General features: G+C 56.5%; 1 protein-coding gene across 7 annotated transcripts in view; it reads left to right on the top strand.

Moving 5' to 3' along the window:
* The window catches only part of DRC3 (dynein regulatory complex subunit 3), a 32,530-nt gene that overhangs the window by 14,168 nt on the left and 4,775 nt on the right, over positions 1 to 13,587 (top strand). For 5 of the 7 annotated variants that reach the window (XM_032431996.1, XM_032431999.1, XM_032431995.1 and 2 more), the window contains 6 exons: positions 1,545 to 1,664; positions 2,313 to 2,425; positions 3,766 to 3,940; positions 8,168 to 8,299; positions 10,295 to 10,365; positions 12,050 to 12,173. In XM_032431996.1, the coding sequence (XP_032287887.1) occupies positions 1,545 to 1,664; positions 2,313 to 2,425; positions 3,766 to 3,940; positions 8,168 to 8,299; positions 10,295 to 10,365; positions 12,050 to 12,173 (735 nt within the window). Of the gene's footprint in view, positions 1 to 1,544; positions 1,665 to 2,312; positions 2,426 to 3,765; positions 3,941 to 6,777; positions 8,300 to 10,294; positions 10,366 to 12,049; positions 12,174 to 13,587 lie in introns of those variants that run through there. The other 2 variants (XR_004302655.1, XM_032432000.1) reach the window with 2 other exon arrangements.

The raw sequence follows: 13,587 nt of genomic DNA, 5'->3' as shown, positions 1-13,587 counted from the left end.
CTGACTGGGCCACCCAGGCGCCCCTGAACAGCAGATCTTTAGAAGGATTTTAACTCTGCAATATAAGCCTTTTGCAGCCAAGGCCCAAGTTAAGGCACAAAACTACAATGATCCATATACTGACCGCGTGTTCAGGAGTGAGGCTGGGATGGGCTTCAGGCAGCGCAGGACAGTGGAAAGAAAGCTCAGGACCTGGAATGGGACAGACCCCAGGGGATGCCCCTACTTTCCTTTGTGGCACCAACACACATATCCCACAGATACGTGAACATGCCAAGAGGGAAGGACTGAGATGTACAAGGTGGGGTCTGTGGTTTGGGGGTGGCTTCCCCAAGGCAGTGGTTCTGAGCTGGAATCTGTAGGATGGGCAGGAGTTGGCTGGTGAAGGAATGGCCCCGGGCCGGAGGCAGAGCACATGCAGAGGCCTGTGGCAGGACGTAGCACGGGGAGGGGGCTGGCAGCTGGAGCTCAGAGAGCCGGAGCGGGAGGGTGGCAGGCAGGGCCATGCAGGCCACGGCAGGAGCTTGTCATTACCCTGTGCCCAAGAGGAAGTCCTACAAGGGAAGCAAGGGACTGACTGACAAGATCAGGTTTGCATTTCACAGAGATTGCTCTGGCTGTTTGCTGGGGAGAGTGGGTAGACTTGGTGGGGGGCCAGGGTGCGTGGGGGAGGCCGCCTAGGAGGCGGAGGCAGGGGTCCTGGCCAGAGAGGATGGTGAGACGTGATCAGGAGCTAGCATGGACAGGCCTGGGCGCAGCCTGGGTCTGATGGGCAGGGGAGGGTCCAGGATGTCTCCCGGGTCTCCGGCTGGGGTGCTGGATGGCTGGGGGGCAGCCCACCTCGGTAGGACTATGAGAAGACAGAGGTCCATCTTGGACATGGTGGGTTGGCGGTGCTCTTGAGGCAGCCAGGGGAGAGAAGGCTTCAGAAGCTCCTGTCTGGCTCTCAGAGGTAGGGTCTGGGCTGAAGGTAAAGACCACAGAGTGTCCTCTGAGGATGGAGCAATCAGACGTGCTTGTACTTGATACCTACACCCCTGGGGTGTGTAGAGTGAGCCTAGAGGGGTGAGGACTGAGCCCTAGGGGCTCCAGCAGTCCCTGGTGCCTATAGGGGGATGAGCAGGAGGGGCGGGAGGAGAGCCAAGAGGTGGCAGGGCACAGAGCCAAGATCCGAGGCCCTTGTCACCAGGCCTGTGATTCAGGCAACTCATTTGACCTCTCTCCCATGGTGCATCCCAGAGCCAGAACACCCGCTATGGAGAGCTGGGGGCACAAGTCACTGTGGCCCCAGGGCGTGTCCCACAGATCCTCCATCTGCCTGTGCTGCCTTTCTCCATCTTCGGGGTCCTTCCCTAATTTCCCTTACACTCAGAATACTTGGAAAAGGCCACGAGGAAGCAAGCCATTCTTGTGTGCGCAGCCTTCACTAGGGGGCTGTCCACACCCCACCCAGGCCCGAGGGGCCACAGGACGGCAGAGGCTGGCGCGGCCCGGAGGCACCGAACAGGCCCCAGGAACAATGCCACTTCCCGTCCCCCCCTCAGAAAGATCTGGCAGCGAGTAAGCACCAGTACGGCATCGACGAGCTGAAGCACCGAGAGCACCTGATCCAGGCCCGGCTGGACGATGAGCAGGCCCAGCAGGAGGAGCTGAAGAAGCACAAGGTACTCTGCTGGCAGGGGCCCTGCCACCCGCCTCGCGCTGCCCTGGCGCCAGGACGCCGGCCACAGCTGGTGGGCCCCATGTGCCGAAAGTCTGCGGGGCCCAGGCCCCGGAAACCTGTCTTGATTGAGAATGCCCGACGGAGCACATCCGTCATCCATAGGCCAGCACCCCGTCCCCGCCTTGCTCTGCCGGCCACCCGGCCCCGGAGCCAGCCGCAGGTCAGCCTGGACACCACCTGCCCCGTGTCCTCACCGGCGTGCCAGCTGCCGGCTCGAGGCCCTGCGGACATGATCTGATAGAGCAGCTCCTTCTCTTAACGCCCCTGGGCAGCTCCCTGGCGGCCAGGAAGGTTCAAGTCCTTCCTCGGCACGGCCCCGGACCCCTTCCTCCCCATAGCCGGCACCCCTTCCTCCAGCCAGACCGAGCCACGCGCAACCTTGACGCCCCTGCACCTCCGCACGGGCGTGCCCTGCCCTGCCCTGCCTTCTTCGAGGGCTGAAGCCCCAGGGCAGCATCCCCTCCTCCACTCTCCGCACAGTGTCCGGTGCCCCTGGTGCCCCGCGCAGGGCCCAGCCCACTGAGCCCTCGCCAGGGCCCGTGAGATGAATCTGAGTCCCCCCTGAGCCCCGCTGTGCTTCTGACCGTAGGTCGCGTTCGTCGAGCACCTGAACGGCTCCTTCCTGTTTGACAGCATGTACGCCGAAGACGTAGAGGGCAACAAGCTGGCCTACCTGCCCGGCGTCGGCGAGCTCCTGCAGGCATATCCTCCCAAGGTCACGGCCACCCCCTCTGGCAGAGCCTGGGCCCCACACCAGCAGCGGGCAAAGGTCAGGTCCCCTTCTGCTCGGGCCTCTGTTTCCCCATTTCCCCCAAACCCTAGAACATAAAACCCCTCCTTCCCAGCGGTTACCCCAGGGGCAGTGAAGCACCAGGTCAGCTGAGCGGCATGGGGGAAAGGCTGTCTAGATTTCAGGGGACTCACTGAGTCTCTGATCAGCATGGCACGGGGTCTGCTGTGCTACACAAGCCAGGTTGTCAAAGAGGGAAAATTGACGTGTGTGGTGTGGCACTAAGCCTCAGTACCTATATTTACTTGTTTTTTGCTGTGTGCTTTGCATACCGTGTTTATAATTTCCCAAGTGCCCACTAGATGGGTCCTGTGATTAATCCCATTTTATAGTTGGGGAAGCTAGACTTGGAGAGGGTGATTTGTCCAAGGTCATGCAGCTAGAAGCTGGGATTTGAGCCCTTGTCTGTGGGGCTAAGAGCCCGCATCCTTCCCCCCACCCCCTGTCAGCCGCTGCCCAGAGGACATGATTGACACTTGTCATCCTGGCTACGGGCAAGATAATAGCGCCATCCCTGGGTAGAAAGAAACTCTCTCTTAAAACCTCAGCATTTTAGAAAGGGCGGGGGAGGGGGCGGGAAGGGTGTGAGGCTAAGCAGAAGGTGACGAGCCAGGACTCTGGGCCAGCCACATGGGCTCCCGGCCGGGCTATGCCACCCACCAGCTGGGCGAGCTGGGCGAGCTGGGCTCGCATCTGGGCTGTCGCGCCTGCCTGATCTCAAGGGCTCCGTGCTGCAGGTCAGGAAGCCGAGGCCCAGGGCAGGTGAAGTGGCTTTCCAGGGAGAAGCTGCAGCAGAGCTGGGACTTGAACCTGGATCTCTCTGCTTCAGGCCTGAGGTCCCCTGACCTCTGCAGGCTCCCTCAGCGTGCCCGCAGCAGCTGAGCACAGAGACAGGCCCCCAACGAAGGTGCCCCTAGAGAACACACCAGAGATAGAACTACACTGGCTGGGGCTGGCTCCCCCTGGCCTCCCAGCCCCGCCCCGGCCCCTTTAGGTCCCCCAGGATGCCTCTCCTCTGCTCTGTAGTCTCCCCCACCCCCACCCCCACCCCCACCCCGAGGGCCCTGCTTCCTTCCCCGAGGCCAGTCCCATTCCTGAATCCTTCAGGCTGGGGATGGAGATGCCCCAGTACCACATTAGACTCCGAATCTCAACTCCCGGCCCCGCGCCAGGAGCCACCACCACCTCCGTCTTGCACCCTGCCACCAGCCTGCCCCCAAGACGGCCAGCAGCCTCCTTAACAGCCACTCACCTACAAGGACAAATTCGTCATCATCTGCCTGAACATTTTCGAATATGGCCTGAATCAGCAGGAGAAGCGGAAACTGGAGCTTGACACCTTCAATGAGTGTATCCAGGAGGCCATCCAGGAAAACCAGGAGCAGGGCAAACGCAGGATTGCCAAGTTCGAGGAGAAGCACTTGCTGGTAGGCTCTGCCCCTCCCTGTCCTCTCCCTACCCCCTGCTCCAGATGCTGACCCCACCCCACGGGCCTGGCCCCACTGCTGGGGATACGCACCACCTACCTCTGACGAGCCCTAAGACCCGTGGTCATTGTCCCCATTTGCCAGCAGTCATGCGGCTCAGTGGCAGACGCAAGTTTAGCCTTCCACCACCACCAGCCACAGCTCCAACACCACAGCCCGGTTGAGCGCAGGGTGAGGCCCGTGGGCCTCCTTCACCTAAAACACGCCCGGGTTCAAGGTAGTGTCATCATTACTGTTAGCAATGGTGTTACTGTTACCACGCCTGTTACAATGACAAGGACAATAACTACTACTACTCTTTTGGTCATTCGTTCATTTAGTAGACATTTTCTGAGCCCCCCCCACCCCCTGCTCAGTGCCTTGTCCTGGGAAGCTGAACCCCTGCTGGACATGGCTCTTGCCCTTAGTGAGCTCCCACCCGTGCGGGGTGCGGACCCAGGCCCTCCCCACTGCAGTGGGGAGCCCACGGAGCCTTGAGGGTTCCTGGAGGGACCTTAACTCGGGCTGAGGCTCACAGGCCAAAGAGAAATGGGCCGGGGATGGTGGAGGAAGGGCATTCCAGCTGAGGGAGCAGGCCCAGGTGTTCAGGACCTGCTGACCCCAGGCCACTCGGCCCAGCCCAAGCAGCGGCCATGTGTGCTTGGTGGGACTTGTTTCTTGTAGTTAGCATTATTATTTTAGAGAGAGAGAGAGAGAGCATGCTCAGGTGTGAGTGGGGTGGAGGGGCAAAAGAAGACAGAGAGAGAGAATCTTAAGTAGCCTTCATGCCCACCAGGGCAGAGCCCCACACAGGGCTCGGTCTCACCACCCTGAGGTCATGACCTGAGCCGAAATCAAAAGTCGGACACTTAACCGACTGAGACACCTGGGCACCCGTAGTTAGCATTATTTTTAAAGACCGACTCTTGTTCTAAGTCACAGATCTTCGTGAGACTCTAAGGAAAGCTGTGGACCTTCTTTCTCCTCAAAAAACTGTCCATGCAGGGCACCCGGGTGGCTCAGTCGGGTGGCTCAGGGTCCTGGGATCAAGCCCCGCGTCGTCAGGCTCCCTGCTCCGTGGGAGGCCTCCTTCTCCCTCTCCCTTTGCCCTCTCCTCTCTCTCTCAAAATAAATTCTTAAAAAATTATTAAAAAAAAAATAACAAAAAACCAACTGTCCCCGCACACCAAGTCTGTGAGCACTTGCCTGCAGTGTTAGGGGCTTCAAAGAACCCACAAAGCCAGTCCTGGTTGGGAACTCTTAGTTTGAAGTCAAGCAAAATCCCCTGATAAGGCACGTTCAGATATAAGGGGGCCGGCGATGGGCCCCCGTGTGCTTCCCCGCCCTCCTCACCTCCTCACTCCGCAGGCCCTGTTCTTGTCCCTGGTCTTGTCTGGTCGGCCTCGCCAGTGACCCCACATTCTGTGTGATTTAAGCCTCAAGACCCTCCTCCTCAGGTTATGGGCAGGGGTGTTACTGCGTTCATGCGGAAGTTCAAGCCTGTCAGCAGAGGAACACATTTGGCTCCCATGTGTGTTTTGTTTGGCCTGCAGAGGCTTTTAAAACGTTTTGAACATCCTACTGACATTCTAAACGGGAAGATTTCACAGAAAAATTGTGGTTGCCAGCTTCTCTGGAGGCAGTTGTCAGCAGGGCCTCCATGGTGGTTGTCCCCTCTGGACAAGCCACATTTCCAGTCCCCCTGTCCCTGTCTGGCACATCCTCCGTGACATTTATCTGGTCCCCAAAGCCACTGGATTCGGGATGTCTGGACGCCCCAGGCCTGGGCCCAGCCCCCTCAGTAACAAATCCACCCCTGGAGAAGCAGGACGTGGGCCAGGCTACTGTCAGTGCTCCTGCTGGCGCCAAGCCTGACTCCCTGACGTCCAGGGCGGAGGTCTTCAAAGCACACCTGCTCCCCCTGCTTCTGAGGCGCCGGTCCCCACAGACCCATCATGGCGACACCCCCAGAGGCTGCCTGGGATGAGCAAACTAAGCTCATCCTCCTAGGGCCGAGAGTAGTGGTCTCATGCAGCCCACACACGAGTCTGCAGGGACCGGACAAGGGGCTCATGCCCCAGCCCAGGGGGTGCAGCCTGGCACTGGGATTTTCCAGAGCTCTCCAGGGGCCTCCAATGCTCAGCCCCAGTTGAGCCCGCTCGCTGGCTTAGAAGGTCACAGGACTCCATGAGCCTGAGGTTCCTCACGGGACCTCTCTGAGCTTGTCCTGTACTCCCCCCCACAACCCCCACTAGCCCAGGACTCCCTCAGCGCCCCCTCCCGGTGCCCAGGGGGGCATGGCTTGGGGTCAGCAGGCGGGTGGGCACAAAGCTCATGTGGACCCCTCGCTGGTGACCCTCTGATAGCCTCCATTTCCTCGTTAGAGAAATGGGGGTAACTGCCTCCTAGAACCGTGCTGGGGACTGTGACCAGCACTGTGTGTAGTCCGGAGGCACTGGACAGGCAGTGCATGCTGGTAAGCGTAGTAAGCATGGCCACAGAGGACCACCGTAGCACACATGACAAAACGTAGCATGCACTGTTCTGCACTTTGCTCTGCTTCTTTATGCAGCTTAGAGATCCTTCCAAAACTTGAGTCGCTTCTTTTTTTCATAGTTGTAAAATCTCTCATTGCATGGACGAGCCGTGATTTATTAAAGCCAGTCCCTGTTGACGGACAAGCTGGTTTTTTCCGATCTTTTGCTCTTCCCACCCGTGTCGCAGTGGGTAAGTTGGCGCAGGTTTGATCTGTAGGACGAAGTCCTGCAGGTAGAACTGTGTGTTGCTCCTTTTGCTAGTTACGGCTCAGCTGCGCTCGGTGGAGTCCGGACCTGTGCTGCCGGCTCCTTGTCAGACCGCTGTTCCCGGGCTGCCTCGTCTCCCCCGATCTGGTCCACTTGGAGTGCATTTGTTTTCTCTTCAGTGAGGGTAAACGTTGCATGTTTCACAAGCATTTGTACTTCTTACTCCGTGAACTGTTTGTTCTTATAACATGCCCTAACCCATTTTTTCTACTTGGTTTTTGGTCTATTTTTTTTTTTTTTTTAATCATTACTTTGTAGGAGCTCTTCATAGATTGAGAAGTTAGCCCTGGGTCAGTGCAATGAGCTGCAAATATGTTTCCCAATTCGTGGTTCATCTTGTCCGTTTTCTGTCTATGGTGCTTTTGCCGTTCAGAATTTCTAAAACTTTTATGTAGTATAATTTATCAAGTCTTTTTTTTTTCTGGTTATACTTACAAAGGACTTCTTCTCTCTGAGATTATTTATTAAAACCCACCCATTTTTCCTTCTAGTACTTTTATGGCTTTACTTGGTACATTTAAATCTTCACTCTGTGGGAAATTTGTTTTCATGTAGGTTCGAGGTAGGGATTGAACCTGATTTTTCTCCATACGTGGTAGCCATTATTATAAATATCATTCATCACACTGAATTGTGTCAAGTTACTCTGTTCTCCTTCCCAGCTAATACCATATAGCAACAGAAACAAGTTGACAACGCATCTGATGGCCAAGTCCCCAGGACGTTTGTTAGTGAATGGCTGGAATTCAGTGCCAGGTTTTGACCCTGGGGTGCTTTCTAGCCCATGAGCATCCTCTCATTCCAAACAGTCCAGCTCTGGGGTGCTCTGCGGGCCCGACTGGTTTCCGAAGGACTGGACATTTTTCCAGTGTCTCTCCCTACCCATGGCTGCTGTGGACCTTTTATTGGAGACTGTTCGCCGAGCCCCTGCTGAGAGTCAAGAGCTCACATATACTGCCTAATCCCCAGAACTTTGTGACACACACACTTCTCTCCCCCTTTACACGAGGAAAGCAAAGCTTCGAGAACGAAGGGGGCACACTCGAGGTCACACCGCTAATAAGTGACCCAGACAGGATTCAAATTCAGGTTCGCTTGACTCTGAAGCCATTGCTCCTTCCGCCCAGCCCAGCCACCTCTAATGGAAGCCAGAGCTAACGTGGATGGAGCACTCACTAACCAGTACTAGCATCCGCTCTAACTGCCTCCAGGCACGGGGAGCGTAAGTAGCTTCCACAAGCCCACAAAACTGCCAAGTGGCGGAGCTGACACTTGGACAGTCCAACCCCAGAGTCTAAGTTCTTAGCCACAAAACCAACCGTCGCCTGTCATTAACTAATTACGCTTAGTCATGGATTCCTAAAGCACAGGTTTTTATTTCCAGAGTCTAAATGCCATTCGAGAGGAGTCCGATCTGACCAACATCGAGATAAAGATAGTGGAATATGGTGAGGACATCACGGAGCTGTTCAATGTGCTCATGACACTAGAGATGCAGCTGGTAGAGCAGCTGGAGGTGAGGCCGGGCCCCTGGGGCACAGAGGTGGCGCGATCGTGCCCTGCCCGTCCCATTTGCAAGGACACAGTAATTCAGCTGCAAAACCGTACTCGAGCTGGAACCTTCCCGGGCACTCCTCTGCTGGAAACGTCCAGTGCTACTCAGCACGGCCGACTAAAGCTTTCTTTGCTCATCAGTCCTGTGTTTGCTTTTAATATATTTCAACCATTCAGAGTGTAAATGATTCTTGTGCCGCATGAGAGGTGAGCTCATTCCTCTGGAATGCACCCCCTATCCTGGAAGACCCCAGAGCCTCAGCGGGGAGAGATGGGTTTTTTTTGTTTGTTTTTTTAAGATTTTATTTATTTATCTGACAGAGAGACACAGCGAGAGAGGGAACACAAGCAGGGGGAGTGGGAGAGGGAGAAGCAGGCTTCCCGCCGAGCAGGGAGCCCGATGCGGGGCTCAATCCCAGGACCCTGGGATCATGACCTGAGCCGAAGGCAGATGCTTAACAACTGAGCCACCCAGGCGCCCCCCCTTTTTTTTATTAGACCCAAGGAGCTATCTGGGTGCTTGAAAAACACAGTGGGCCCCCGCTCTAGGATGAAACAAAAGCTCCTCCGCATTGCAGCCCGCTTTGCCTCATCCCAGGGCCAGGCGAGGAGCCTGCAATTCAGCACTAAGTCGGGGAAGCGCAGAGCGCTGCTATCTAGAATTCCTTACAGCCCGAGTGACTCGTGTGTTCACATGGCAGCCGAGGCCGTGATGAATCGAACCTCATTGGATGCTGCCGTGGCTGGGCCAAGAGATAGCACCTCATCAATTCCTCACGTGTCAAGTGACAGCTCAGACACGGATAGATCTGCCCATCACAGCACAGGGCAGATGCTCGCTCCCCGCTGGGGAAGGCTCGAGCGCTGCGGAAAGCTGCTCACAGAGCATCAGGGGACACTCAGGCAGCGGCTCCCGACCTCTTCCTGCAGGGAGAGCCCCTTTCCGACATCCAGAAGTTCCCCAGAACCTGTGCATGCTCGGGCGTACTGGTATACCAGCAGCCAAGAAGCTGTCAGGTGCACTCGTGCTTTTCAACGACCCCATGTTTATTCATTACGACAGTGTTTACACACATTGGAAAAATGTGCAGCTCAGCCTGCAGTCAGTCCTCAGACTCGGGCAGATTCCCGGTGCCCTCGGCACACCCTGCGGCCCCTGGAGTCCAAGGTTGATCAGGGGCATGACCCATCCTGGGGGGGGTGGTCACAGGGGAACAGGCCTCACCATCACATTTCCCATGGTTCCCTCACTCAAGTCCCATTTAGGCCCTGGGTGCCCAGCTAAGCGCTGGGATGCAGCAATGCAGGGGTGCACTGGGGGGAGGTGGAAGCCAGGCTCGCAGCCGCGCTCGCGGCAACAGGTCAGGGGTCACGGCCAGCATTACTGAGGCACCTTGCAAGGCATTTTGTGTGAAGTAACTCATTTTAACTTCACCGCAATTCCACAAGACAGGTACTATAAAGGAAACCCATTTCATAGATGAGGACGTTGAGGCTCAAGGAAATTAAACATAGTGGTAGAGCTAGGATACTGATCCAGGCAGTCTGGCTCTTAGCGACTTTCTCCCCTGTTTCTCTGGAGGTGATGGACAGATGCCAGTGAGAAGCCCAAAGGGGGTTAGCTCTGTGTGTGTACGTGGGGCTTGTGGGACAAGCATTCCTGGCAGAGGGACCAGCACGTGCAAAGGCCTGAAGGAAGCTTTGAGTTAAACTGTCGGGGGGTAGTGAGTAAGCTGAAGTGGCTGGAGAGTAACACAGGGGTGAGAAAGAGGTCAGGAGAGAGGGCCAGTTCACAGACATCTACCTGGGAAAGTCAAGGTGGTTGGTCTTTACCCTGAAGGTCTGGGATTAGAGGAGGCACCTGCTAAGTTTTACAAAATCACCTTTTGCTCTGATACTAGGTCAGTCGAGTTCATGTCTAAATATTCATGTTAACTGTGTTCTTTATCATTTCCAGGAGACTATAAACATGTTTGAAAGGAACATCACGGACTTGGTGGCACTCTTTATTGAAAACGTCCAGAGCCTATATCCTTTCCTTGATGACCCTCCTTGGGGAGGTGCTACTGGCCCAGTGCTCCTCCTGCCTCCAGGGGAACCAGGGGAGAGGCGCTTGCATTTTTTTTTAAAGATTTTATTCATTTATTTCAGAGAGACAGCATGAGCGGGGTGGGGGAGGAGCAGAGGGAGAGGGAGAAGCAGACTCCCCACTGAGCAGGGAGCCCAATGCAGGGCTCAGTCCCAGGACCCTGGGATCATGACCTGAGGCACCCAGGCTCCCCAACACTTGCATTTTTAACAAAAGGCAGAGAAGCATACAGCTCCTTCACGAACTAAGCAGGATGCAAATCAGTGTAGTCCCCTTCCAGGTGGCCACCTTTGGGATCACACCTACCCCCTCCCACTACCACCAATGCCCTAAACAGGTTGTCAGAGATAGTAAAAAGGCAGAGCTTTATAATCATACTTCACTTTTTACCAGAAATACCCGAGCCCCAGTTTGATGTACAGAAAGATCTCTACTTGCACCAAGGTGCTATCAGACCCATCACAGGATCCCATGTCGTGGGACTCTCCACCTTCGAGATTAGAGGCATGTAAAACCTCCCATTTTTCACCAAGGAAAAAGCTCACCTTCAGAAGATGGGAGATTTGGCAACCCCTTGGAATGTTCAAAGAATGTTCCGCAGGGTCTGAGGGAGTTTCCTGACCCTCAGAACAATGGTGCCTTGTTAGAGTAAAGGTTTGGATGCCTAGCCTAGCCAGGTTGCTGCGTGGGGCCCCGTTTGCAGTCGAAGCCCTGGCATATTTGTTCTCAAATGAGTGATGTTCACAGGGAGACCATACCCCAGAATCCCTGCCTGCCTCCCGTGTTGCAAGTACTCACGCCCTGGGAGCAGGGCCACATCCCTGTTGCAGACACTGACCAATCCTTTATAATGAGATTGTCAGGTTAAATGTCAGGGTTAGGAGCCTACATCTGGGGCATGACCAACCCTTCTGCTACCTGAATTCAGTGCCCTGCATGGGGGTTGGGGGGGGGGGCAAACTGCTCTGCTCTACCCCAGAAGTAACCTCCTGGTCCTGCCTTCCTGGGCCCACAGTCCTGCAAGGAGACAAGTTATGGAGGCAGAAGTAAGCAGAGGCCAGGGCCCGGAGCCTCCCTGAGGGAGGGTCCTCTGAGAACCTGAATGTGAGCCAGAGGGACAAGGCAGAAAAGTGGGGAGGACATTCCAGGCAGAAGAGGCAGCCCTGTGCAAAGGCCCTGAGGCCCTGAGAGAGAGTCAGTTCCAAGAGAGGTTGCAATAGAGAGTGGGAAGCTCCTGGAGAGCCATGAGTATGGGAAGGATGAGGTCCAGTCTAGCTACATGATTAAGAGCTCACTGGCTGCTGTGGGGAGAAAGGGCTAGAATGGGGAGACCAGGACTTGGTTTGCTGTCCAGGCAGGAGGCAGTGGCAGGAAGAGATGTGGAGGAAAGAGGGGCTCTGCGGGGACCCAGCACCAAGGGGCAGTGATGACCAGGTGTGCATGTGTGTGTGTTGGCTGGTTGGTTGGCTCTGGGGTTTTGTGCATGTGTACGACCGGCTGAGAAGGGGTGCCCTTCCGCCCTGCAAAGTCTATTCTTGTGTGGAGGAAATGGCCCAACCCTCTGAGGGGCTGCAGGGGCGCCTGGCCTGCTCCGCCCCTGGCCTTTGCTTAACTTGGCTGCACGATGGCTCAGTGCCGGGACCTGGAGAACCACCACCACGAGAAGCTCCTGGAGATCTCCATCAATACTCTGGAGAGGATAGTCAAGGGCGAGCTCGACGAGGACCTGCCCGAGGACGTGCGCGCTGTGAGCACTGTGGGCGGGGCCGTGGGCGCGGTGGGCGGGGCTCGGGCCCAGTGGGCCGGGCCGAGGGCGGCGGGCGGGGTTGGGGGCGAGGCGGGCCGGCTCAGGAGCCGGAGGGTCGGACGCGGTGCCTGCCCCCGCCCTCTGTGGCTCCAGTAAGCCTGAAAGCCTCCTACAGCCTGTTTCCTCACATGCAAAAGGGACGGACCGTAGCCCCCTTTGCAGGGTGGTTGGCAGATGAAGTAGGCCAACAAATAAAACACCTGGTGGGCACTCAGTGGGGAGCAGCTGAAGAGGAGCTCGTGGTAATTAAGGGGTTTCAACTTACCAACAATTTGGTTTGCAAAAGGTCATTTCTGTAGGGCTTCTGGAAGTTTCTGAGAGAGGCAGTTGCAAATAGAGGTTAAGTTCTGAGATTCCCCCTGCAGGTCTTTCTAACCCTTGCGTGTCTGTGGTGGGCTGCACTGGTGTGGTGTTCGGAACGGCCCAAGCACCATTTCCGCCTGGCCTGTTGCTGTCCCCCACCTTCCGTCAGCATGTCCAGGGATGGGTGGTCCCGCATCAGCAGTCAGCCCGAGCTCCTGAGCTGCCCCCCCCCCCGGGGAGGCTGTCCGGGTCTCCTGCACTGCAGTCCAGTGGCGATGTGTGTTGTTTCTCTGGGGAGGGACGCAGGCCAGATCCTTGGCAGGAGCCTGCTTTCATTCCTTCATCATTCATCCCACTCCCCATTTCTCAGCTTCTCTCACCTCCATGTTAGCATGAGATCAAGCCACACTGTCCTTTGCCTGGACCACTGGCCTCCTTGCTACCCTTCCGTAGGCTATTACTCCCCACACAGCAGCCAGAGATCCTGAGGAAACCCAAACCTCAGCATTCTGTGCCTCTGCACAACACGCGGTAATGGCCTCCCGTGACCCTCGGAGTAAGCCCTTCACTTTACTGCAGTCCACCAGACCCTCGTGCCCGGCCTGCCTACCTCAGCCGCCTGCCCCCTCGCCCCAGCCTCGGAGCCATTCCCCAAGCTCCCAGGCTTGCTCCTTTCATTTGATATTCCACCTAGCAGACATGCCCTTCCCTCAGCCCCCCGGGTGTGTGGCTCGTCCTTCTTCAGCTCTCAGCTCAAATGGCAGCTCCTGGGAGAGGCCTTCCCTCATCACTTTCCTGGAAAGCCACTGTGTCTCGATCACACATCCCATTTATCGCTGTCAGAGCGTATTGCAATTTCAGGCTCTCACGCATGTGTTGATTTGCTTATGTGACTATTCACACCGCATCCAGGCTCACGGGGAAGGCAGGGACGGCCTCTTCGCGGCCAGGTCCCTCGCCAGGGCCAGCAATGGTGTGTGGCACTGCCACAGTCCAGCTGAAGGGCCCTCAGTTCGTCAGGGGCTGGCTGAGTCCCCGGACAGAGACCAGC

This window comes from Phoca vitulina, unplaced genomic scaffold (genome assembly GCF_004348235.1).
Source record: "Phoca vitulina isolate PV1807 unplaced genomic scaffold, GSC_HSeal_1.0 scaffold47, whole genome shotgun sequence".
Classification (NCBI taxonomy): Eukaryota; Metazoa; Chordata; class Mammalia; order Carnivora; family Phocidae; genus Phoca; species Phoca vitulina.
Note: the sequence above shows the minus strand (reverse complement) of the source record. Positions and strands in the feature narration are given on the sequence as shown.